Source organism: Epargyreus clarus, unplaced genomic scaffold (assembly GCF_041222505.1).
Source record: "Epargyreus clarus isolate Ecla_fem2 unplaced genomic scaffold, WU_Ecla_fem_2.2 ptg000021l, whole genome shotgun sequence".
Taxonomy (NCBI): Eukaryota; Metazoa; Arthropoda; class Insecta; order Lepidoptera; family Hesperiidae; genus Epargyreus; species Epargyreus clarus.
The window spans coordinates 11,096,183-11,119,868 of NW_027332228.1; the positions used below are offsets into that span (position 1 = coordinate 11,096,183).

Here is a 23,686-nt window from a genome sequence, read left to right on the forward strand (position 1 = left end):
TTCGACATTGCTGACATGTTAAACGTGTTGTCAGTGTTGCTACTATGTAAAAGAAAATTGGAAAGGAAACTTTTATATTAAGAGTTATTTATGGTTGTACTAAGCAGTGAAGAAATGATCACTTCTAATATAAATAGGTACCAAGTACATAATTTAGTAATATCTTATTGTAATAAAAGACTCCACAGTGTTTACAAATTTTATTTGTTAACATCCTCTTATTATTATCCAAAGAATAGACGGTAAAAGAATGAGAAAACTAGAAAGTAAAATGTAAACCTCAGTCCTTTTCTTATCAATACCATGTAGTAAGGTCGTGGTGGAACACTGAAAGAGAAAAACGTCCAATAAGGCTAACTTTCCACTAGATCTGTGCGATGGAGTTATGTAGATACGTTGCGAGAACACGATGCAGAAAGGCTACTACTATTTATAATTGTTGGATTTTACAGTCAATTTCCGTTTGTATCAAAAAGATCCTCTGTTATAGAAGGTACCAAGAACCACTGCTGATGCTGTGATAACAGGACTACCTTCCTAAAACATCCTAATAGGACTTTTATCAGGGCGCCTGTTTCTACATTAGAATTTAATTGGCAAAATTAGAATTTCTCACCTCAAGGCTTCACTGACTATTTCGAGTTGTATTATATAAATTTATTTGCTGAAAATAAAAAAATAACAAATAAAAATAGACAACTCCTATCTAGAACTAAATGATATTTTATTACTTGTATACTTTAATTATTTTAATTTATCAGTGTTGTTAAAATGGAAGCAAGTAAATAACTAACATAATTCCTACTTACACAAAATGAACTTGTATTTCTACTAAATTAACAATATAATTAAGATTTTATTCTACGCTAAAATGCAAAAAAATAATGAGAGGTACTGTGATATATCCTATGACGCTACATCGTAAATAGTAAATACTGTATGATTCCCTACTTTATGAATAATTCCTTAAAATTCGAAACTAAACCATAATAATACATTTATACTATAAATAATTATTTCTACATGATATGAGTTTCAATACTTACAAGAGTAGCGGCACAATATCCTCTTGTTTCATTTTTCCGTAATATTTTATTATCCCATCTACGTGCCCCATTCCAACCACAGCCAATACTCGAGGTTTTTCAACTGATAACATATTGATTTTATAGTAAATACATGTCATTCATTTTTAAGCTACTCTTACCACTATCGGCATAAAAAGCATTGGTAAAAAATATTTTATACACTAATAATAAAAGTATTATAAAATCCTCACCGGTACGAACACACTCTTGTAATGAAAAAGCGAGACATCTATCTCGTTCGTCGACAAACACATGGAATATTTTTTTGAAAGCGGGTACTTCTTTTGTGATCTGTTCAAATTGAGCTTGAACATAATCTTTATCCTTATACTTTTCTAATTGACTCTTGCTAAAAAAATAGGTAAATAAAATAATTTTAATATTTGGTACAAGTTTTGGTACTTCTCACTACGAGCGAAACAAACAATGCACGCAGGCACGCACACGTATGCGAGCATCCACGCACGTATGCACACAAGCACGCACACATACACACTATTGGCAATACCTAAATATAATATAGATACTAACTCTAAAGGCTTCGGGTTTGCTGTTGTTAGATGATACAGGACTTGGCCAAGTTCTAACACACTTAAAGATTGAAATGCCCTTGCTATTGTGATCTGTATGGGTCTGTCTCCGAGAAATAGTTTGCAACCTGGTATTTTTTTCATCTGTAACATAGAGTTAATTCGCAATAAAATCTGATACGTATATCGTAGATATAAGAGTAGCAGACGAGCATGTTCCATAGACATCTGTAATCAACCCCGAATAGGCTTAGATTCCTACTTGAGGTCGACTATAGATGCGCCGCTAACCCTGAGGAATAAGCTGAAACGCCTCGAAAAATTATGTCTACCTTACCACGCCCTTCAAACCACACAGCAGCGTTAAACACTGCTGTTAGTAGTAGGTGTGGCGATCGTGCCGCCGGAGTCGAACTACAAAGGGTTCTACCACCATCAAAGACTCGTGTAAGATCAATAAGACAAGACTGTAATACAATTTTAACATTTTTACGAATTAAGTTCCCTCTATATTACTAGCCAAGAGAAATAACCAATTGGAATGGGTCCATACTTGGAATAATAAATCAAAAAATAGGTTCTTAATCTGCTATGCGAGTGGATTACAGAATCAATGTCAGAATTCGTACGTGGAGAATAAGTTATAAAACCTGACTACCTGCAGATGGTTGCCACTAAAGTATAAGTATATATCTTTTATAGTTTATACTATCAAACAAACCTCATGATATGCTCTTCTAAACTCTCCTCCTGGGGCAACACCTAATTCTTTAGCAATGTCAGCATAGGTTTTCAGAAGCATAGCATGCAGCATTCCAGAAACAAAGTTTTGACCTTTAACAGCTTGTCTAGAAGAAGACAACGTATAGGAATGAAATATATATAGCAATACATAAAACAAATAAGTTCGACCGTAACATGAAATTAGCTTACTTTAGTTTTTTGGCATCAAAGTTTTTAGCATCCTCTAAGAACTTTTTATCGTCCAGCTCCAAAAGCGACACTCTTTGACGACACAATTCAACCAGAATAGCGTTTGGTTTTAACACATTTACTACCTGCAACATTTAATTAATTATAGTAATAACAATTTACTTCGGCTTAATTAATATCTGGAGTTTCTCTTCACCCGGATACCCCGTACTTCGCAGCTCTATTGTTTTAACAACCTTCGGATTCATTGGGCACTGGAAGTTGGCTAATCTACGGGAACTAAGTTAGAAAGCCTCATAACTATGCAGGTGTGATTTGCGAACTAACAGCACAATAACAAAGCAGCAAGAGATGTGTTTATAGACAAGTTTTTCTTATAATATAAGAGTAGCAGACGAGCATGCAGTCCACCTGATGGTAAGTGGCTACTGCCGCCCATGGACATCTGTAATCAACCCCAGATAGGATTAGATATTCCTACCTGAGGTCGGCCACAGATGCGCCGCTACCCCTGAGGACCAAGCTGGAACGCCTCGGAAAAGTATGTCTCCCTTACCACACCCTTCAAACCAGAACACAGCAGCGCCTAACACTGCTGTTATTAGGTAAAAATAGGTGTGGCGGTGATGCCGCCGGAGTCGAACCACAAAGGGTTCTACCACCTTCAAAATATATTGGTACCTAATCCGGAAGAACTTCCACGAATGAATAGCAGATAGAAGTTTATTTTAGTATTAACATGACTGTACAAGGTTATTAAATAATATATTAGTCTGCTTTACCTCGGTAACATCTTGTACAGATTGTTTGCTAAAATGCACGGTTCCAAGTAGAACCACTTTAGCGTCTTTATCATTTTGCAGTAGAGTCGCAGAGGACGGTAACGGAGAAATAGAATTGTCACCAGCTCCTCTGGTTATGATAGGCCAAACCGCTGTAATAGTTGTCAAGAGTATTAATCTAATATACGTTTTAATTTCCTTAGTTGGTTGCCTCCGAAAACATATGCATGCATAATATCATAATGAGAAATCCAAAGGGGCCTAAGACACGTAGCACCCTTCCTTTAATGCCTTTTCGCATTAACGAATTCTACCATTGATTATTAAAAAACCTACATCATCAATCTCGTCCCTCTCCGCCCATCTCACCTCCGAGAACAGAAGGTATTGCGGGACTTTGAATTGCTAAATTTCATACACCTAGAGATAATACTTAGACACGTAGTTTTCCTCACGATGTTCATAAAATAGTAAGAATTCCTGAAGTTCGCACACGTACGAGGCCCGCTAAATTTCATATACATATTGTGATATCACTGCATTTTACATACATGCTACACTATCTTAAAATGCATACCATACTATCTAAGTTGTATAAATAAAAAAGGCATTACGAGAACATATCCTTTGGTACTTGAATAACTGATCTTCAAATTTATACCGAACAACTAATTGTCTAACAATGTTACATGTTTGGTATCTCATATTTTGATAAGAACAACCGGTACACAATAATTTACTTGATATTAAACCAAAACATTGTATTGATAAATTAATTGCGAATATTACTATTATTGTAACATGTCTGTTTTTTGACTTTTCAATTTATTTGTTAAATCTATCAAAGTATTTTTGACAATATCTAATATGGTCAGGCTAGCCAGTTCTTAACGCACTATTTTTCTTTTGACTTGAAATGAAATAAGGTACTTCTGATAAATACAAGAATTTTGTGTAGAGATGAAACTCAACGTGACCGTCTGAATGGCCGGTCACTACCCATATTTTACATCGAAATAATTACTAAGAGTTGCTACCTAGTTGCTACTAGTTGCTATTAGTAGCTACTAATTGCTACCTTCGATTAAAAAAAGATAAACTGCTTTTTTAAGGTGACCGGCCATTCTGACATCAGGATGGCCGGTCACCTATCCAGTGAGAAGAAACTGCGCAAATGAATAGAGTTTTTTGTAATCAATAGTTGCTACCAAATTGCTACCTTCATATGCATCGTATTGGACTTCATAGCTTTTAAGGATAAAAAAATATCACGGATTTAATATAAGAGGTCTAACGCCTGTATAATTAAAAGAGAAAACCCGAAATTAAACATATTATGCTTATACATTATATATTATATTACTAATATTATAAATCCAAAAGTAACTCTGTCTGTCTGTCTGGTTGTCTCTTCTTCACGCCTAAACCACTGAACCGATTTTAATGAAATTTTGTACAAATATAGTCTGAGACCCGAGAACGGACATAGGATAGTTTTTATCCCGGAAATCCCACGGGAACTGGGGATGGCGATCTAAGATCTATTAATCGGAGAATCGATCTTTTGGACCCAAAAAATCGATTATTTTAATCGAATATCGATTAAAATAATCAGTCATAATAAGTCAGGATTGAATCGTAAACTATGCATTTGATCAAGAGATGATCTTTAGCAAAGTTGTTGTCCATGAGCCCACGAAGGTTCCAGAGTTGGTACGACCAATTTTCGCCAGATGGTGCCACTATCGTTCCAATGAAGGTACGAATTTTCAGTTTTATGTATGTTAGTATGTCACATTATTTTTTGTTAAACGCGGGCGAAGCCGCGGGCAAAAACTAGTACATTATATATTATGCTTATACATTATAAGAGGTCTAAACGCCTGTATAATTAAAAGAGAAAACCCGAAATTAAACATAATATTATGCTTATACATTATACAGGCGTTTAGACCTCTTACATTAAATCCGTAATATTTTTTTATCCTTAAAAGCTACAAAGTCCAATACGATGCATATGAAGGTAGCAATTTGGTAGCAACTATTGATTACAAAAAAACTCTATTCATTTGCGCAGTTTCTTCTCACTGGATAGATGACCGACCATCCTGATGTCAGAATGGCCGGTCACCTTAAAAAGCAGTTTATCTTTTTTTAATCGAAGGTAGCAATTAGTAGCAACTAATAGCAACTAGTGGCAACTAGGTAGCAACTATTAGTAATTATTTCGATGTAAAATATGGGTAGTGACCGGCCATTCTGACGGTCACAACTCAACTAATCGTAAGTTCACATGCAACGTATGCCTTCCTTCATTTAATGTTGACTTATCCTGCCCCTAATAAATCAATGAATAAAATATTGTAATAAAACAATATAGTAGTATTAACATTTCTTGATCAATATAGTAATATTAACATTGTTTATAGTGCCCGTTCAGCCCACTTGCTTAAGCACAGTAGAGCCTAAAAACTTAAAAGCACGTTTATTATTTTTCTATCCCAATCCCAAATAACCTCAATCATAAAATTGCGCGGGCGGTACCGCCCATGATATCATGTCCATATAAAAGCAAAGTCATATGATTATTTTAGTAATATTTTATTTGTTTGTATTATAACACAATGGATCAATAATAAGATGACAAAAAATAACAACGTCAAATTTAACAAGCACATAAACTGGAAGGCATCATTTCTATTACTTTAATCTATTTACAAACAATGAGTTGTGAATACGCTCGTGCATTTTTCCATATCTATTTTATTATACATATTTTGTTATTACTAATAAATTTATTACGATTTATATCCCGAAATATATTCGTTTACCTACATTAAATGCAACTACTTAACTTATGCTTAACCATCTGAATAGTTACATTATTAATTCCTGTAGACCTCGCTGCTATAAAATTTAAGTTACTATATGTATGTAACATATAATTATAAAAGACGAGTGTAAACTTAATTCACTGAAAAGCAAACTTCCATAACAAATTGAATAACCGGACATTTGAAATTACAAACTTAATGGTATGAGGCAAAATGTAAATTCGATACTTAAAATAAGATTTTATTTTATTTTTAAACAATTACATTCTATATCAACGTTTTAAAAAATAATCGCATTGTTCTTTACTCTACGACAAAATAGTAAAATCATTATACATATTAGGCCACTTTGACCATAAAGAAATTTTATTTGTATTGCTGTGTACAACACCTTACCACTAGGTTAGAATGAAGTGCAGGCACAGCTTAACCATTCTAGGAATATGCAGTCTTAAATTTACTTATTATTATCAAAATCCCCGGATTACTTAAGAGATCTATCTTTAACAACCTAAAATTATTCAAATAAATTGAGCGAATATATGCCAATTATAATAGGCCCGTGCCAGACATAGCACAAACATTTGAACACACGTTTCAACTAAGCGAAGCACGGGTATTTGAGTATTTGTTCAAAGCTTGCTACAAATATTTGCACTTTGCCCTATGGTGTCGGTTTTTCGAGCGTACATCAAAGAGATCAAACTTCAAGTATGTGCGGAGCCTGCCACACATGTGCCACGTCCACTTGATAGGAGACCATGACATGAGTGATAGGTTAAAAATTTAAACAAAGTGTGTGTGAGCAAAGTCTTTGTTCAAATATTTGTTTATGTCTGGCACGGGCCTTAGAACGATATAACAAAAAAAAAAAACAAAATACCGAAACACGTGATTGGTGCAAATGACAAAAAGTGAATTCACGCGAGGTAATTAAAATGTGCTTATTTATTTAAAAGAACATTAGACATAACAAGCCAAACTGGCGTATTAGATGATTATGACCAAAAACTTTATTTATTTATTTAGTAAATTTCTAATATATGTATTCAATATTATGTATATTACATATACTTACTTATACATTACAAAGTATGTTCTATATGCTGATAAGACAATACTTCCAAAAGACTAAGGACTTATATACACTAGGCCGACAGGAAATCGATCGCTTGCCGAAGTCTACTGACCCCATAATTTTCGTTTGAAGCCCTAGTTGACAGTCGAAAGTTGACCGTCGATCATCAATACCAAACTACGACCGACCAAATATCCTTGTCAGTAGCCAACATCATTCTTGGCGTCGAAATCGCTCGCCGTAAGTGCCAGTCGACTTTATGTAAATATAGGAAATAATAGTAAATAGGTGAGGTAGTTTGCCGAAGACGGCAAAGTACCTAGTATGCCAGTGTACCCTACAAGTCTGTTCACGTCTTGTCACATACAGATTTTAGATATTAGGCCGAGAGACCTTACACTAAATAACGACACACCATTTTTCTATTAACTAATGAGGGAACAATTCTTTAAGGATAATCATCTTGAAGAGAAGACAGATTTTTCTGCAATAGGCAAGAAGTTAATATAATTTTTCTGCTGGATTTTGTTTATTTATTTTATCAAATCACTTAATCTAACGTTTCCTACTTTTTATTCAATTTATATCAATTAATAGGGCACTTCGTATTTTTAAACCTAACGATATATTTATGACCCCAAATATACATATTACAAATATTTTTAATACAAAAAAAACAAGACCCCTTCCATACATTGAGGCAAATTTTTTTGAATTTCAAATTTTTGTCAATGGATTTAAGATACAAGACATATTATAAGTAATCTCTAGTACTTTCTCCTATAGAATATACCATAATACGAATAGTCCTTATATTATTAAAACGACGTGTAATATTTTATAGTCTGTTTAATTACCGTAATATAAATACAGTGTAAGCTCTATAAAACAAAACCAAGTGTTGTCAAATGTTACTGATTTTTTTAATATTATTTTTAGTGAAATTGTCTCTTACATATTTTTTGCTAATCACTTATGATACCTATTTACTTCATTTTTATGGATTATTTGGATTTATTCATACCACATATATTGGTTCATAACATAATTTATTTATGAAGTTAATGCATAGCGTTTCGTAATGAATAAGTTCAAATTGGGGTACAACAAATACGTCTGATGATTACCAAAATAATACCATTTTTATGAAGATATAATTTTTAGAGGATAAGGAGTTTAAACTGTATTATATACTCGGTATGCAACATTTATTAACACATTGTTACACATTTATGGTTAATTGTCATAAGATTGGAACATGAAAGTTTTTAAAAATACATTATCTATTTTAATAATCATTTAATATTATAAGTATGCCTAAACGATTTGCCGTAACACGTATTATTTTATATTATATACTTTATATTTATAATTTAGAGATACTTTCCAGTTCGACTGTATGTTGGTTTGAGTCAGAAGTTGCCGTAGTATAGGAGACACTACCCCCATCCATATTAATCTTGAGCAACCTGAAAAGAATAACAGTCTTGTAGGCTGATAGTTTTGTAGTCTCATATATATTTGTTGTTAAAAATACGTAGAAGTCTTTTAGGGTAATTTCGCAGGTGTTGCAGACTTCAGGTGAGACTAAGTTTATTTGGGATTGATTACAGATGTCTATGAGCGGCAGTGGCCACTTACTATCAGATGAACTGCCTGCTCGTTTTCTAAAATATTATAAAGAAAGCTGGCATCGGCTCTACCACCGCAATGTAAAATCTAGCCTCTGGTGAAGACATTACATGACATGTTAGAGATCAATTGTGGTGGTCTTTGTAGTCAGTAACATGGGTAACGTGAGTTTTGCCGAATTCAAACAGGTGTATACCACGCAATACGCTCGTGGCATTTTTAAAAAGATCGCAGAAATAAAAAGCAAACAAATAGCGACGTGACCACTCGTTTTGATGCGACACTCGCTACTGCAGCACTGCGAAAATCGCTTAGGGGGCTAGTCGATGCGCATGCACTTTTCCATATTTCTCCCTGTGACCTCGCCTCGCATCACTGTCGGCACACCGGTGAATGGAATGAGCATATCGTTTCCATGCTGTTCCATATTGTACTGCAGCGAGGTGGTGTCGAGGTGCGTGTGCGTACCGGGTGGTGCGCGGCGTTCAGGAGAGCCAGCGGCGCGGCAGCAGGCGCCAGCCGGCGTACAGCAGCGCGCCCGCCAGCGCCGCGCGCACGCCCGCCCGCAGCGCGCGCGTCGACAGCGACGGCGGCGGCACCCTGCCCACACACGGTTAACGTTAACAACATTCGCTATCGATGCATAGCCATAGCCTGATTCATAATCACGTGTCCAAAATGTAAACAAAGTCTCTAGACAGACGGACCGCATTTCAACTGCAATCCAACCGCAAATTGCAGTTCAGGTGCAGTTTGAATGCAGTTGGCACGACTGCAATAGAACTGCAAACCAAACGCGCAGTCCGATTGCATCATTAAAATCAATCAATACTATCGAAGCATTAGTTATACATAATAATTATATACTATTGAAGCTTAAAGAAAAATTAAAAACTAAGGAATCCGAATACACTTAAATGTAACATATCTATAAAAATAAATTCCACGACCAATAGGTACAATAGTCACTATACTCACGTAAGCAAGGGAGTGATATCTTGTGGTGTGACCTTGCCCCAGTGCTCCACTATGCCGGCCACGTGACCTATGCCGACCACTCCCACTATGCGGCAGGGTTCTCTGCCTGAAAATTAACCAAAAAAAATATTTTATATCTAAATAAAATATTTACATAACATACAATTTAGAAAGAATCAAATTGCCTGACAATTTTTATGTGTTGTATTTCGATTTTGATGTAATTGCTTTAAACTTGATTTAAAACGTATTTTAGAGTTCCTCAAGAATTTTCAATGACAAACATTCGCCGCTACCGTAGTTAGTCTGACTCAAGTCGAAACACCTTTTGCAATCTCACATTTATTATACAAACTGCGGGTAGTAATAATCTTATCATACAAACGGTAGGTAGTACCACTACATCCATTATTGTATACATTAGTTATATACAAAAACCCATGCTACGGAATGGAACTTCGGCAACGGGAGATCTCCCGCCCGGGTTAGGCGATCATACCCGTAGCGCAGCCGAGCTCCAACAGTCTCAGTTTGGAGCTAGTATACAGGGTGAATTTTTAAAACGGGCCTTCAGGGCCAAATCCGAAACTATAAGGATTAGCGAAAAATGCTGAAAGGAGTTACGAGGCCGATTTTGATAAAAACTAAAACTGCATCATTACTTAGTTTTTTAAAATATTTTTTTCCTTAGCCGGGAATCGAACGAGTTCATTTTGAAAAAAATTACACCTCTATATTATTCCACTATCTGATAGTGTCGCTTATAAGGATCAAATTCTGGGAAGTAATGTTATGTGACAAATTAGAGGAAAAGCAAAATTTTGAAGGAAATACGTATTTTTCCATACATTGGCATACTAATCCTTAAGGAATAATCCTTATGTATAAACATAACAAATGATTTATGTATAATTCTTTAGAACATACATAAGTCATACCATTGAAGAATTTGTTGGTTAATCAATTAATTATTCGATGTTATGACTATGACATACGGCTTGATATGAGAAAGTAATAGTTTGACAAATAAGTACCCGCCGTTTTTAGGATTTATTTTTTAATGAAAATAGATAACTGATTAAATAGTAAATTCATATTGTTTGTTGTTGACAACTTCGTTTCAACGTTAAATATGATTTTCTATATCTCTTATTTTAGTAATCACTCGGATTTGAGTCTAAAAAGTAATTCTCGCAAATTGTCAACTTTACATCTGTATTAAACGAAACTCCACCCATAGCTAAGTCGGACATAAAAATATAAATTATTGAGAAACAAAACGTCCATTTCGAATGATTAGAAACATTGAGCCAAAAAAAATGTTATTACACGAAATATTTAAATTGATGAATGGCGGGAACTTAACTGCCAAATTAATATGAAAAAATATGTATTTTCTTAAAATTGAGGCTTTTCCTTTAATTTGTCATTTATCATTACTTTCCAGATTTTGATCCTTATAAGCAACACTATCAGATAGTGGAATAATATAGAGGGTGCATTTTTTTTTCAAAATGAACTCGTTCGATTCCCGGCTAGGGAAAAAGTTATTTTAAAAAAGTAATGATGCAGTTTTAGTTTTTATCAAAATCGGCCTCGTAACTCCTTTCAGCATTTTTCGCTAATCCTTATAGTTTCGGATTTGGCCCTGAAGGCCCGTTTTAAAAATTCACCCTGTATATCCAAGATGATAAGAAAACTTCAATAGCGTGATTCAAAATACTCGTGGCGCCATCTCTTGTCGAGTACCGGGAAGTCGCCACAGAATTACTAATTATTAATCTTTCAGTACATTATTATATTCGTATGCTTTGCACATAGTAATTCGATTTTATGAATAGCTTATCATTATTATTTTTTATGATTGGATAAACTCACGTGCTTGCAAAGCGGCAACTTGGAGCGAGTGGCAGAGGAACATGTCCCTCTCGACCACGAACACGCGCTTCAACGCGGGGAACTCCTCCGCCATTTCCTCCAGCATGTCTTGCAGCATCTTCTTCTGTTTGCATTTCTCTACTTCTTCGAGACTGAAAAATATATACATAAAAAAGTCATTACCTATTGTATTGTTCTTTCTGTATTTACTATAAATAGTTAAAATTAGATAAATTTAAATTTTTAATGTAGCTTCCGTTATCTAGCACTATGTTTTTCGAAAGAAATATTATCTTTATTTATATTATTGCATGTAATGTTTTTTTAATATAGGAGTAGCAGACGAGCATGCAGTCCACCTGATGGTAAGTGGCTTGTGCCGCCTATGGACATCTGTAATCAACCCCAGATAGGATTAGATATTCCTACCTGAGGCCGGCCACAGATGCGCCGCTACCCCTGAGGACTAAGCTGGAACGCCTCGGAAAAGTATGTCTCCCTTACCACACCCTTCAAATCAGAACACAGCAGCGGTTAACGCTGCTGTTATTAGGCAGAAATAGGTGCGGCGGTGGTGGCACCGGAGTCGAACCACAAAGGGTTCTACCACCTTCAAAACTTACATTTGGTAAGCATCAATGACACTGAACTCATACTCATAATTATATAAACTTTGTCTATATTATTACCTTATAGTTTGATTAGATGTGAGTAGATGCCACACAAAGCGGAGAGTCTGTCCCCAAGAGAGAGACGAGATTGCTCTGTGCAGGGTGATGTCTATCGACCGGTCTCCTAACTGGACCATGCAGTTAGGAATCTTCTTCGCCTAGAAATATGTATTGCAAAATATTATATTATAAATAATTTTGAAAAAGCGTGTGTAATAAGTAAGAAGTTATGCTTCTTAAACATACTAAATGGAAAATATAAAAAGAGGGCATGTATCAATGTGTAAACGCGCAGAATGTATTACAAAAAAAAAATAACAAAAAGTTTACTCCATGTCATATGGGCAAGTTAATTGTGTTGATTTTAGTATTATTTGAGTAAGTAGGATTCGAAGTATAGTAAAAAAATTACTCCCTACATTTTTCTATGCGCCAAAGTAAGTATAACTTTAAAATTAATTTAATAACTGCTAACTTTGTAATACAAAGTAAAAAGACTATCAATATTTAGTAACCCTAAATTTAATTTTCTCATTCAATTAAATATTTCATGTATTGGACCTATCCTTTACATTGCATCCTCACCCTTTATGAATGATCCTGACTAGTTTTTATATGACACCTTACCTCAGCCATCGCCCTCCGGAACTCTCCGCCGGGAGCCATACCGAGCTCCCTAGTGATATGTGCCGACATGTTCAATAGTAAAATATACATAAGGCCATTGAACACACCGTTTTGAGCCATAGTTGCCCTATAAAACACCAACAATATTAGTAATGATTTATTTGAACATTGAAAAGCAAAGAAGGATTGAAAAATTCATACATGCATGACACACATTCTTACATGATTAATTGGTATTGCGATGAAAATTTGAATCAACTGGACTACAAATGTAAGATCTATTTAATTAAAAAATGTATGAGTTTTACCTGATTTTCTTAATATTAATATTCTTAGCTTCCCTTAAAATAACCTCTTCATCTAGTAACAAAATATTGGTCCTCTGTTCACATAACTCCACCATCACAATGTGGGGACAGACTTCCCTTATTACCTAAAACAAAAAATATATCTATTAAGCAAACATGCATAGTTGCATAAATGACAATAAAATTCCACCCCTCATGTTAACCGCCAAGCCTCTTATCAAACAATTTATTTAATAAAAAAAACAATTACGAATACAATATAGGAGAAATAGAATAGTTAGATGCAGGTTGCAATTTTCTTCCTAAATACCATTAATATCACATGATGACCAATAATCACTTGAATTAATAATATAATACAGTCTAGAGACACATAACAGTTACAAAAATGTTGTTAAGCTGTAATTAATAAAACCTGAAAATTGTGGGAATAAAAAGTTCTTGTGGCCTAATCTCTAGGTAGGTAATTTCTAAGTACATTATGTTAAAGTGACATTAGCAACCTATCATGCCCTGTTTCACCACTTGCCGATGGACTATTATAAGTCACAATTTATATAAAGAATTACTGCAAAATTCTAGTTACCTTTGACACATCTTCTTGAGACTCCAAACTGAAATGTGCAGTGCCCACCAAATACACTTTCCCACCGTTTGGTGCATCAAGAATTGTTACAGTATTGGGCAAGGAGTTCTCGGCCTGTTCTCCTTGCTCTGCCACATCTGTATGAAAGACAAACATTTGTATGTCGATGGAAACTAAACATAATACTATAGATAATACACCAAACATATATGTAATGATCATTAATGATAAATTAATGCTAAATTCCCATTATGTTTATGAATATCTAGGACAGTTTATAATTTTGCAATGATTTTTAAAGTATTATGATTTTATCATCTAAAATAATTATATTATATTATAGTAATTTCCATACATTGCAGAAATAGTATTGTGTTCATGCCACAATCTTCTATTTCCGAAGTAATATTCGATATTTTTTTACTTTTATTATTTATTGTCCTATTATTTCTTATGAAAATATTAATATTAACTGTGTTGGTCTGACCAAAGGGAAAAAATCACAAAGTATTTAAAAATTGGGACAAGTTAGTTACAATAAATGTATACATTTACAACAAATTAAAAAAAATCTCTTTATGAGTCAATTAGATAGATTACCTTGGACATTACTTTCTGGGTTTGTTTCAACAGCTGAATTTGGGTTACTGGATCTTTCTTTCGTATTTTGTTGTGTAGAATTTATAAATGTAGGTTTATCTAAAAATGAGATGCAAAAGCATTACTTTATGAACAAGATATATTTGTGTCTAACTTAGAACCAATTAATTTTTAAACTAACTTCTATTCTTTGCCATTATTTATATTTATTGAAAGCAGAATTCTAAATTATATGTACACTGTCACAGCCACTGAACTCAAACTCTCTTACACAACTAAACTGAAGCCTTAGGTATTCAGGGTTATACGAGTGATATAATGTTCTTATTGGTTTCAGGTAAGCAAATATTAATTTATGTTCTGTTATGACTTTCTTGGCAGAAAATATTACCTTAATACACATCAAATGTTTTATTCTATGGGTATTTTAGAAGATTGAAATTAAATATCTATAATGACATTCAAATGAGATGAGTAATGTGAATCAATGTATCAAGTGAACAGGTTGCCTGTTGGTCTCTCTATTGCACTAATAATTTGTGCGGAAGGCATAGTGACACATTTGAAAAAATCTTCTTAATTATCTTTCATTACTGGTCTTCCAAATGATGTTTCCAATACTTTCAATAATCAGTTTTACTTTTCAAAAATCAAATGACTACAGAAAGGACTAAATATATTTAATAAATTATCGTATTATATCGTTCTGCTAGAAATTGATAAATTATTCAAAAGAATTATTTATAAGTCATATGCTACTAATGCTTCTTTGATGGTACCCAAAGATGGTACCTTCAACATTACTGTAGCTGAGTTACATAAATCATATTCCAATACTTAATTGGAGTATAAGAATTAAAACATATAACATTTATTTGACTTACAATAATGCTAAATCAATTCAGGACAAATCAGCCCCTAAGCTTACTAATAGTATATTGCTACAGTAAGGTAATCTTTTAAGTGGTCATAAGCTGCTTGCTTAACTAATATGTATAAAAATACACATTCATAATAATGTAATTATGTTATGTTATGATACATAATAATCTTTATATGTGAGAAAGTCCTAAAGCCTTAATAATAATGAGAAAGTAAAATCTTATGACATTTTTATGTTGCTAATTAATATTAAAATTGTTGGTAACATTAAACCCATTTGACAATTTCGGCATTTTACATGATTTTGAAGAATCTGTAATATAGTGGTAACATCACTATGGCTCCATTATGGTTGGTAAGTATTCGGTGATTACAACAGGTGGCATCATCATCTCTTGTTATATTGCCCCGCAGAAATGTACTTTTTGTGGTTACTATAGTTATTATAATTAGCGATAGTTATTAATAACATTATTGTTAATCAAAGTTAGGCTTAATTTGAAAGAAAAGTATATTTTATAAACTCAACCTATTTCAATTAATCTTATTTATCCATACAAATTTTATACTCATTGGAGTAGCCATTTTTTAAATAAACTTGCACTGCTACACATTCATGTTTATAACAATGGAATAATGAGAATTATTTTTTACAAAAAAGTACAATGATTGTCCAATATTTGCCAACAAGTGGAAACCCCTGAATATAAAAAATCAAATTTTTGGTTGTAACCCTCTGCCTTAACTGTCTTTATGAGCAAATCTTGGAACCTAAAGAACTAATTTGTGTATGATTTTGCAACACACAGAATAACTAGGAAATTAGCTACATACCACTTGTGCCTGCTACTGCTTCATCAGCTACATTAGCGTGAGCATCGCCCCCACCATCCTCAGCCTTTAGGAACATCTGACACTCATTCACAATGTCACACCTCACCCCACTGGGGGCAGGCTTCAGGAACAACTGCTCCTGCTCTATATCTCCCCTCTGTATCATCGGGTCTTGCTTTAAAAGTGATTCTGAGGCGTCCATTTTTAGTGTTTACTCTGAAAGTGAAACATATGTTGGTATAAACTTTACTTTTGATATTTTTTGGTTTGTTCGCACCAGGCCTGCGTACAATTTAACCAAATTTTCGTGAACACATTAGTGTAAAGACATCCAAAACTAAAGTGAAAGGTAACAAGTAACTTTATATGTGGAAAAGCTCCAGTAAACTCGTCAACTGTGGCAATAGAAATAAGTACACGTATTATGAAATTACTGTAAATGTGAAATTACTCCGAGTAGACTCACCGCTTTGCGCCTATATAAAAGGATTTTGATGTAATTGCTTTAAAACTTGATTTAACACGTATTTTAGAGTTCCTCAAGAATTTTCAATGACAAATACCTCGATCCCCAATTGACAATTTTATTTTATTTTCAATTTCAATTTACGTCAAGACTCATTCAAGACAAGACGTCAACACCAGTAATAACGCTTTCAGCCATGAATAGGGAATATGCACATTTTTATTTTATTATTTTAAACCACTTATCACATCGTTTTAACATAGTAAAAAATATAAACAATTTTATTAGTGATTGAAATATTTTTTTAAAAAATGTTTAAAGTATCAATAAAATTTGACACATTTGAACGCCGCCATTTTACGCGCTCTTTGAATAACGTAACGTAGCGTGATTTGTATTAATATTGATGATAACTGTATGCACATAAAGGTATTATTAAACATTTTCAGGTTTCATCGCTATTTACATAATGGGAAAGGCTAAATAACCTCTTTATAAATATTTCCTGGACTTATTGTGCAAAACCAGTACTATAAACTATAAATACATTATATAGTGTTTTTTCTTTTGCAAAAGATGCGAAAAATGTGGTGCAAGATTATAGGAAACAGATATAGTATCTCCAAAATCGCATTAACATTTGTATTTACTGTAACAAACAATAATTTTAGGTAAATGATTTTAAAATATTGCATTGATCATCTACTTCGTTAGGTACTTATCGACTTCTACAACAAATACTATCATTTGAAACACACAAAATGCATTATAATCTATTATAATATTATAAAGATAGGTGAAGATAGGTGATTGGTTGAAGGTGGTAGAACCCTTTGTGGTTCGACTCCGGAGGCACTACCGCCACACCTATTTCTACCTAATAACAGCAGTGTTAGGTGATGCTGTGTTCCGGTTTGAAGGGTGTGGTAGGAGACAGCCTTTTCCGAGGCGTTCCAGCTTAGTTCTCAGGGGTAGCGGCGCATCTGTGGCCGACCTTAGGTGGGAATATCTAATCCTATCTGGGGTTGATTACATATGTCCATGGGCGGACTGTATGCTCGTCTGCTACTCCTATATTATAAAAAAAAGAATATTAACATAATAAGTTATGATCAGTTAAATATTTCCAAATTGACCTATGCATAAAAAACAGTTTATTCATTTTGCATATTTTAGGTAAATAGTCCGATTGTGCTTTGACAAAACTACTTTCAATCATTGTTCTTGATTATTCCTAATAATACTATGTAGAAAAATCGCACTAGGTAATAAATAACACTGTAGGAATATAGACAAAAACAATTTTTCTCTCAAACAGTTTGAATATCGACGCCGATAAACATCGTAACACGCTATGTGACGTCATTTTTCGATTCGACCAATGGGAATGCGTTTTGCAAATTTGAATTTCGCGCGCATAATTTACGATTTTTGATTAAAATTTTAAACAATTTAACACTAAATAAAGAAAAAATAATGGTTTAGATATAATTTCAGGACCGTAATGTACCGAGGAAAAAAATAACAAGCAAATCTAAATCACATGCATATTCCCTATTAAATACAATAATGCTTGTAACATATTCACAACGTTCTTAGTGGATAGTTATGAATTTGGTCTAATGGTGGCTCTAGACCTACAATAACAGAGTACAATAGTTTTTAATGTACAATAAGATTGAAAGGCTGGCTCTAAACGAGCAATTATATTGCACAATAATACGAAGTGCAACACAATGTATTCGTGTTCAGTCGGAGAATATTGATTGAGAATAGTTCTCTCCATAACGGAACACCTTGTGAAGTGGCGGTAGATGTATTGACATTAAAAGTGCTTCTAAAACTTGATCTAAGACTTGATTTGAGTAAGAATATTGCGCAATACTGACCCTACAATGCAAAATATGGGGCAATAATGGTTCAACTCGCGCAAACTTTCGTTCAATCTTTGCGCAATTTTCAATATATTGCACAATACGTAATTTTTCACAATATAATTGACCGTTTAGATAGCCTCTAACAGTTAGATCTTACAGTTTGGTCTAACTGATTCTTGTTCTAAGTTTACATACTCATCGTCATCGAGTAAAGACGAGTGAGTACAAATATAGAGTATAAATGAAAGTGACTATAATATAAAGTACTTATAAGCCGCTTCGTCCTATAGGAACTGAATACTATCCAAACTCGTAAGATACCGAGTTGTGCAATGAACAGTAATATTATGTGGATTCAATAAGAAAGTCAAGGGGAATAAATAATACATTTTCTGTTCAACATAGGGCAACGATTACTGTAAAGTCAGGCTATGAATTTGTCAAACTGTCATAAGTGTCATTCTGTGGCCATTCCAGCTTATTATATAATTATTTTTTGATCACGCCGTCTATTTTGTGATCTCCAGCTTATTTGAGCTATACAAAATGAGCGCTTGGAGAACAGTTGGTCTTAAGTAAGTATGATTTCTTAGAACAAATTCTGTTCAACTAGTTATTGATTGTCTAATGTGTATGAATGGTTGCAGTTACATAAACTACTCCAACATCGCCGCCAAGGTTTTGAGGCGGTCTCTGAAGCCGGAGTTCCGTACTGAGGCCCTAAAGAGGGATGACTCCCACGTCCGTATCACTCCCTGGGCTAACGGCAGGCCAGCTCGTAAGTTGAAATTCATAACCAATAGAATATAAAAACGATATAAAAGAAGGTAGTAAAGGTCACACTTATTTTGGTTACAATTTTATGGAGGTTATTTTGTATGAAACTACTCGCGATTTTTATTCACATCTGAAGAAACTAGTCTCAATATTTGGAGCTCAAGTAATGTTTTACTCTATGTTACAGTTAAAAAAATTTAAAATATTTATTCAAATCAAAAACAATTGTAAAAACCTACATTACTGTAGAAAGTAAATTAAAATTACAGTTTTAAAAAAGACGGTTCTCAGATCCACCTGGCTTTAGCATAATTTACAACCAAAACTACTTCATTATTTATTAAAACAATTATATATTATACTTCATGAGTTCTTGTAATAAATCATAGATATATTGTAGTCAAACATTAAAGAATAGATGTTATTGTATTGTATCCTAGTTTGAGGGTTAACAATGTCAAATCTATTTTATTCTTTTTGTGATTGTAATTCTTTTTAATTTCAACTTATTTTGAGGTAGCTGAAATGCAGGAAAGATTGGCCTTATTACTTCTGTTATTCTTAGATTGATTATTAGTTGGATATCTTGGGTTTGCCAATAATATATAATCCAAAGAGGGTTTTATATAAGATTTAAGATAAATTTATAGGTTGGACCAAGTATTTTTAGGATATTTTAAGTATCAGTCTACTTACATAGAAGGAGACCATTAGTCCTGAGGTTTCCAACACATCTATGAACATCTTCAAATCCTGTTTTATATGGAGTTGATTATAATAGATTTCTAATGGCACTGGTGACCACTTATCATCTGGTGAACGGCATGCCTTTACTATTTCTATGTTATAAGAGACAAATATAGGTGGATGTTTTTTAGACATTATTTTTACCTCTTTTCACGAGAGTTCAAAAGCAATGTTCACTACTAAAGGTATTTAATGATTTTCCAGATGAAAAGGACTAAGCAATGAGTAAGTCGGGCGATGATAGATAAGAAAATAATGTTCTAAGAACTGTGTTGTCTGCATGTAGTTGACACTAACAATGCATCTATTTATAGAAATTTAGGCAGCTTAATGATCAAAATATTGATTATAATAGTTATGATGCTGTTTTTGAATTTACCAACATTTAAACTGTGTAATGTCTGTCTTGTGTGTGTAAGAAATTGTGTTATTAGATAGTTGAAATTGACTAACTCCAGATTTAAACTAATATTAATTTGTTTTTACTTTAATGACTTGATAATTATAAATATTTAAGCTAAAATGTACATAAGAACATATTCGAAAATCATATCAAAGGCATTAAAAGAAAGAAGGTAATTTAGATGGGAGCCATCAATCCGAATGTTAAGAATATAACATTGGTGCATTATTGATTCCAATTCATTTGGATGCTTGCCTGGGATACCATTCACCATAAAAATATCTTTTGCCATTTACCATCAGAATAATAAACAATCAAGTCAAACTAAAGCCCCACACAACAACATGTCACAAAATGTTATACAACTTATAAGGAGTTTTAGAGATAAATCTTGATCTGGTAAACATTAAAACAATTCAAGTATAAAAAATCAGTATACTATGGCATAGTATACTGATTTTTTATGAATCTTATTAGAAATCATTCAATTAGTATTATGCTGAAAATATTTCAATTTATTGAGTTAAACAAGGACTATTTTTAATATTGTTATTCATGTGTAAATTATTTGATATTCATGATTACTAATATGGGTTTTGTAATATTTCAGATTTACAACAGAAAGCAGCCAAGTAGACGGAGGGGGCAATCATGTTGATGTTAAGCTTGAATCAGTGATCAATTTATTTAATTATGCAATAGGTATACTGTAATAAAAGTCATTAAATAAAAATGGATATTTATTTCAACACTTTTTTACGATTCATTATTATTGTCTGTACATTTTATTGGAAATTATAATATTTTTTTAAACCTCCGTACTCTTACTTGAATATCAGCTGTTTTTAGTTCTTCTAAACAATTCTTACCTAGAGGTGCATTCGGATCTATATCTTTAATAGTAAATTTTTCAAAAGAAACACTCTTTTTAAGTTTCTCAATGCCATTCCATGCGATCATAACACCATTATCGGTACAAACAGATGGTGGGGGCCTGTACACCTTGCAATTATGTTTTCTTCCAATTGCTTCAATGAATTTGAAAAAAAAATTATTGCAAGCGACCCCACCAGACACTACAATGCTTCTATCGTCCTTAAATATATTGTTCTGATTACAGAACAGAACAGCTCTCTCTGTCCTATGTGCTATATGTTCAGCTACACTTATCTGTATGGATGCACATAAGTCATATACTTCAGGAATAATCTCATCCCCCCTTGTACCATGTTCTTTCTCTTTCCTATGGACGTGGTGTAGAAATGCATCCTGGAGCCCACTGAAACTAAAGTTGCAATCTCTATATTTGGCCAGAGGCAAAGGTAAAAGAAATAGAGATGGGTTAGTTGCCCTTTTCGCAGCTAACTCTATAGCTTGCCCTCCACATAACTTAGAGAACTCAGGAATATTTCTCAATTTCATCCTTCTAGCTGCTTTATCTAAGAAGTCACCTGGTGCTATATCCAAGGTATCTCCTAGTAAGGCAAAGTCATCAACATCTCTAACAACTGCTAATAGACAGTGACCACCAGATATCAAGAGAGTTATATAAGGAAATGGTATATTGTTATACATTCTGGCCACCAAGGCATGGGCTTCCATATGATGTATCGGTATCAATAGTTTGTTATATCTCTTCTCTAAGAACTTTGCATACTTGACACCAATTTCTAAACTTCTTAATAGACCAGGCTTGACTGTGACCGCTATAGCATCTACTTCGTTGATGCTTTTGGATGATTTTTCTAAAGCTTCACTTACAGCATTTTCAATATTATCCCGATGTAAATCGCGGGCAACTACTGGATTGATACCACCATACCTGAGATGTGTTAAGCTTTGTGAGTACAGTGACTCACCTAAGAGGTTCCCAGAGGCATCCACTACAGCGCATCCAGTGTCATCGCAAGAGGTCTCAATACCTAGAACAGTGACGTTTTTAGAATAGTAAGATTTTTCTGAAAAAGGCAATAGTCGCCTTAACTTGTATTTGAATATCCCACGTCGTTGGAGATATCTACACGATACTGCCATTATAAAATTAATTGTGAATTTATTTATAGGTCTTTAGAAAAGCAGTTCATCTACATTTTATAAAAAAATATATACAATAAGTCTGTAAATTAATAAAATCACATATAACTAGATAATATCAACGATCCTATTAACATCGTTGTGTAAACATATAAACATTTTAAATAAAATCCTATTTTTTTACAAATAACCTTTAAAACTCAGAAGTTCAACATTTTTAACATTGACAGTAACTGACTCAATGTTACCAGCTCGTAATTGTTAAAATCCCAATTATACAATTATTTCAATTTCCCCAAATAAATTTTAATATTTTACGTCATTTTTAAGTTTTTTGCATTATAGAAGTTTGTTTTCTTCGGACTATTCTTTTACCCGGACATGTGCTGTACTTCTTCGTTTGTCAATTGTTTATAGCCTTTCATTCGCAGGGCGAGCTAATAGTCTCTAATTAAAGTACCTATACAAAGCATAGATAAGTAAAGATATCTCACCGCCTTGTAATTGACGAAGTCAAAAAAAAATCAAACAGCTTACGGGTTTCATGCATGTACACGAAATTACGCACACACTCACGTAAAACAGTTTACGGTTTTTCCCATAACGTTTCCGACCGTCGTGGTGTAATTAACGCGGAAAAATGCCGACATGTGCAGTTAAATGGTGCAAACACAGCACGGAATCTAAGAAAAAGCGCGGATAAGGATCATTTCATTCGTAAGTGGTCTAAAAACTACATATTTTTAATATTTCACAAACACGAAAATAGATAACATTGACAGTACTAAGTGTTGCCAGTACCTCATTGTGAATTACTTTACATGTGGGAAATAACTTGCAAGTAAAATTAGATATTGATTATGTGTTTTATTTAAATTTAACAGAAATAATAGCTACGTACGAGTAACATTAAATTGAAATATTATAATATTGTTAAATAATAATTAAATTTTTGAAATATTTTTTTCAGTCGAATCATAAGGGGTAAATAATAATAATCACCTTCAAAATATTCATACGTAAATATCGACGAAACTTTTGCGTCACTTTACTTTTGGAAGGAATACATTGTCTCTTTCTTGTCAGTAACTTAATCATGGCGGACCAAACACGAAAAATAATGAAACAGTAATATCTCCTC

The 23,686-nt window shown here is 33.4% G+C and overlaps 4 protein-coding genes across 7 annotated transcripts; 1 reads left to right on the top strand and 3 right to left on the bottom strand.

Moving 5' to 3' along the window:
• Positions 1–185: 185 nt before the first annotated feature.
• LOC140750556 (traB domain-containing protein) lies at positions 186–4,183 on the bottom strand. Of its 2 annotated transcripts, XM_073084164.1 has the most exons (9): positions 3,948–4,182; positions 3,334–3,485; positions 2,552–2,676; positions 2,340–2,466; positions 1,620–1,762; positions 1,280–1,437; positions 1,047–1,149; positions 617–664; positions 186–327 (listed from the first exon to the last, which is right to left on the bottom strand). In XM_073084164.1, exons 1-8 carry the CDS (start codon positions 4,036–4,038, stop codon positions 658–660), a joined length of 906 nt encoding a protein of 301 aa, XP_072940265.1. In that variant the 5' UTR covers positions 4,039–4,182; the 3' UTR covers positions 186–327; positions 617–657. The 2 variants fall into 2 exon arrangements, with proteins under 2 accessions (XP_072940265.1, XP_072940264.1); XM_073084163.1 differs by lacking the exon at positions 617–664 and having other exon boundaries at positions 3,948–4,183.
• A 3,893-nt stretch (positions 4,184–8,076) lies between these two features.
• Positions 8,077–16,880, bottom strand: LOC140750555 (traB domain-containing protein). 2 transcript variants are annotated; one of them, XM_073084160.1, is made up of 11 exons: positions 16,708–16,880; positions 16,242–16,457; positions 14,526–14,624; positions 13,926–14,062; positions 13,340–13,464; positions 13,032–13,158; positions 12,423–12,562; positions 11,734–11,885; positions 9,856–9,961; positions 9,346–9,477; positions 8,077–8,714 (listed from the first exon to the last, which is right to left on the bottom strand). In XM_073084160.1, exons 2-10 carry the CDS (start codon positions 16,441–16,443, stop codon positions 9,363–9,365), a joined length of 1,203 nt encoding a protein of 400 aa, XP_072940261.1. In that variant the 5' UTR covers positions 16,444–16,457; positions 16,708–16,880; the 3' UTR covers positions 8,077–8,714; positions 9,346–9,362. The 2 variants fall into 2 exon arrangements, with proteins under 2 accessions (XP_072940261.1, XP_072940262.1); XM_073084161.1 differs by lacking the exon at positions 14,526–14,624.
• A 2,119-nt stretch (positions 16,881–18,999) lies between these two features.
• On the top strand, positions 19,000–21,260 carry sun (ATP synthase subunit epsilon stunted). 2 transcript variants are annotated; one of them, XM_073084395.1, is made up of 4 exons: positions 19,000–19,159; positions 19,232–19,362; positions 20,313–20,333; positions 21,122–21,260. In XM_073084395.1, exons 1-3 carry the CDS (start codon positions 19,131–19,133, stop codon positions 20,324–20,326), a joined length of 174 nt encoding a protein of 57 aa, XP_072940496.1. In that variant the 5' UTR covers positions 19,000–19,130; the 3' UTR covers positions 20,327–20,333; positions 21,122–21,260. The 2 variants fall into 2 exon arrangements, with proteins under 2 accessions (XP_072940496.1, XP_072940495.1); XM_073084394.1 differs by lacking the exon at positions 20,313–20,333.
• Positions 21,239–22,767, bottom strand: LOC140750700 (tRNA N6-adenosine threonylcarbamoyltransferase, mitochondrial). The gene has a single exon (XM_083059013.1). The coding sequence runs from the start codon at positions 22,543–22,545 to the stop codon at positions 21,307–21,309; it is 1,239 nt and encodes a 412-aa protein (XP_082915139.1). The 5' UTR covers positions 22,546–22,767; the 3' UTR covers positions 21,239–21,306.
• Between the last annotated feature and the right edge of the window lie 919 nt (positions 22,768–23,686).

Coding starts and splice junctions, on each gene's coding strand:
- LOC140750556 (XM_073084163.1), bottom strand. CDS start 4,038: ATGAGATACCAAACATGTAACATTGTTAGACAATTAGTTGTTCGGTAT. Junction 2,467..2,551: donor TTTGATGCCAAAAAACTAAA/GTAAGCTAATTT, acceptor GTCTTCTTCTAG/ACAAGCTGTTAAAGGTCAAA. Junction 1,763..2,339: donor TTAGAAGAGCATATCATGAG/GTTTGTTTGATA, acceptor TCTATGTTACAG/ATGAAAAAAATACCAGGTTG.
- LOC140750700 (XM_083059013.1), bottom strand. CDS start 22,545: ATGGCAGTATCGTGTAGATATCTCCAACGACGTGGGATATTCAAATAC.
- sun (XM_073084394.1), top strand. CDS start 19,131: ATGAGCGCTTGGAGAACAGTTGGTCTTAA. Junction 19,160..19,231: donor TGGAGAACAGTTGGTCTTAA/GTAAGTATGATT, acceptor GAATGGTTGCAG/TTACATAAACTACTCCAACA. Junction 19,363..21,121: donor GGCTAACGGCAGGCCAGCTC/GTAAGTTGAAAT, acceptor GTAATATTTCAG/ATTTACAACAGAAAGCAGCC.
- LOC140750555 (XM_073084160.1), bottom strand. CDS start 16,443: ATGGACGCCTCAGAATCACTTTTAAAGCAAGACCCGATGATACAGAGG. Junction 14,063..14,525: donor CCCAGAAAGTAATGTCCAAG/GTAATCTATCTA, acceptor TCTTTCATACAG/ATGTGGCAGAGCAAGGAGAA. Junction 9,962..11,733: donor AGTTGCCGCTTTGCAAGCAC/GTGAGTTTATCC, acceptor GTTAATTTTCAG/GCAGAGAACCCTGCCGCATA.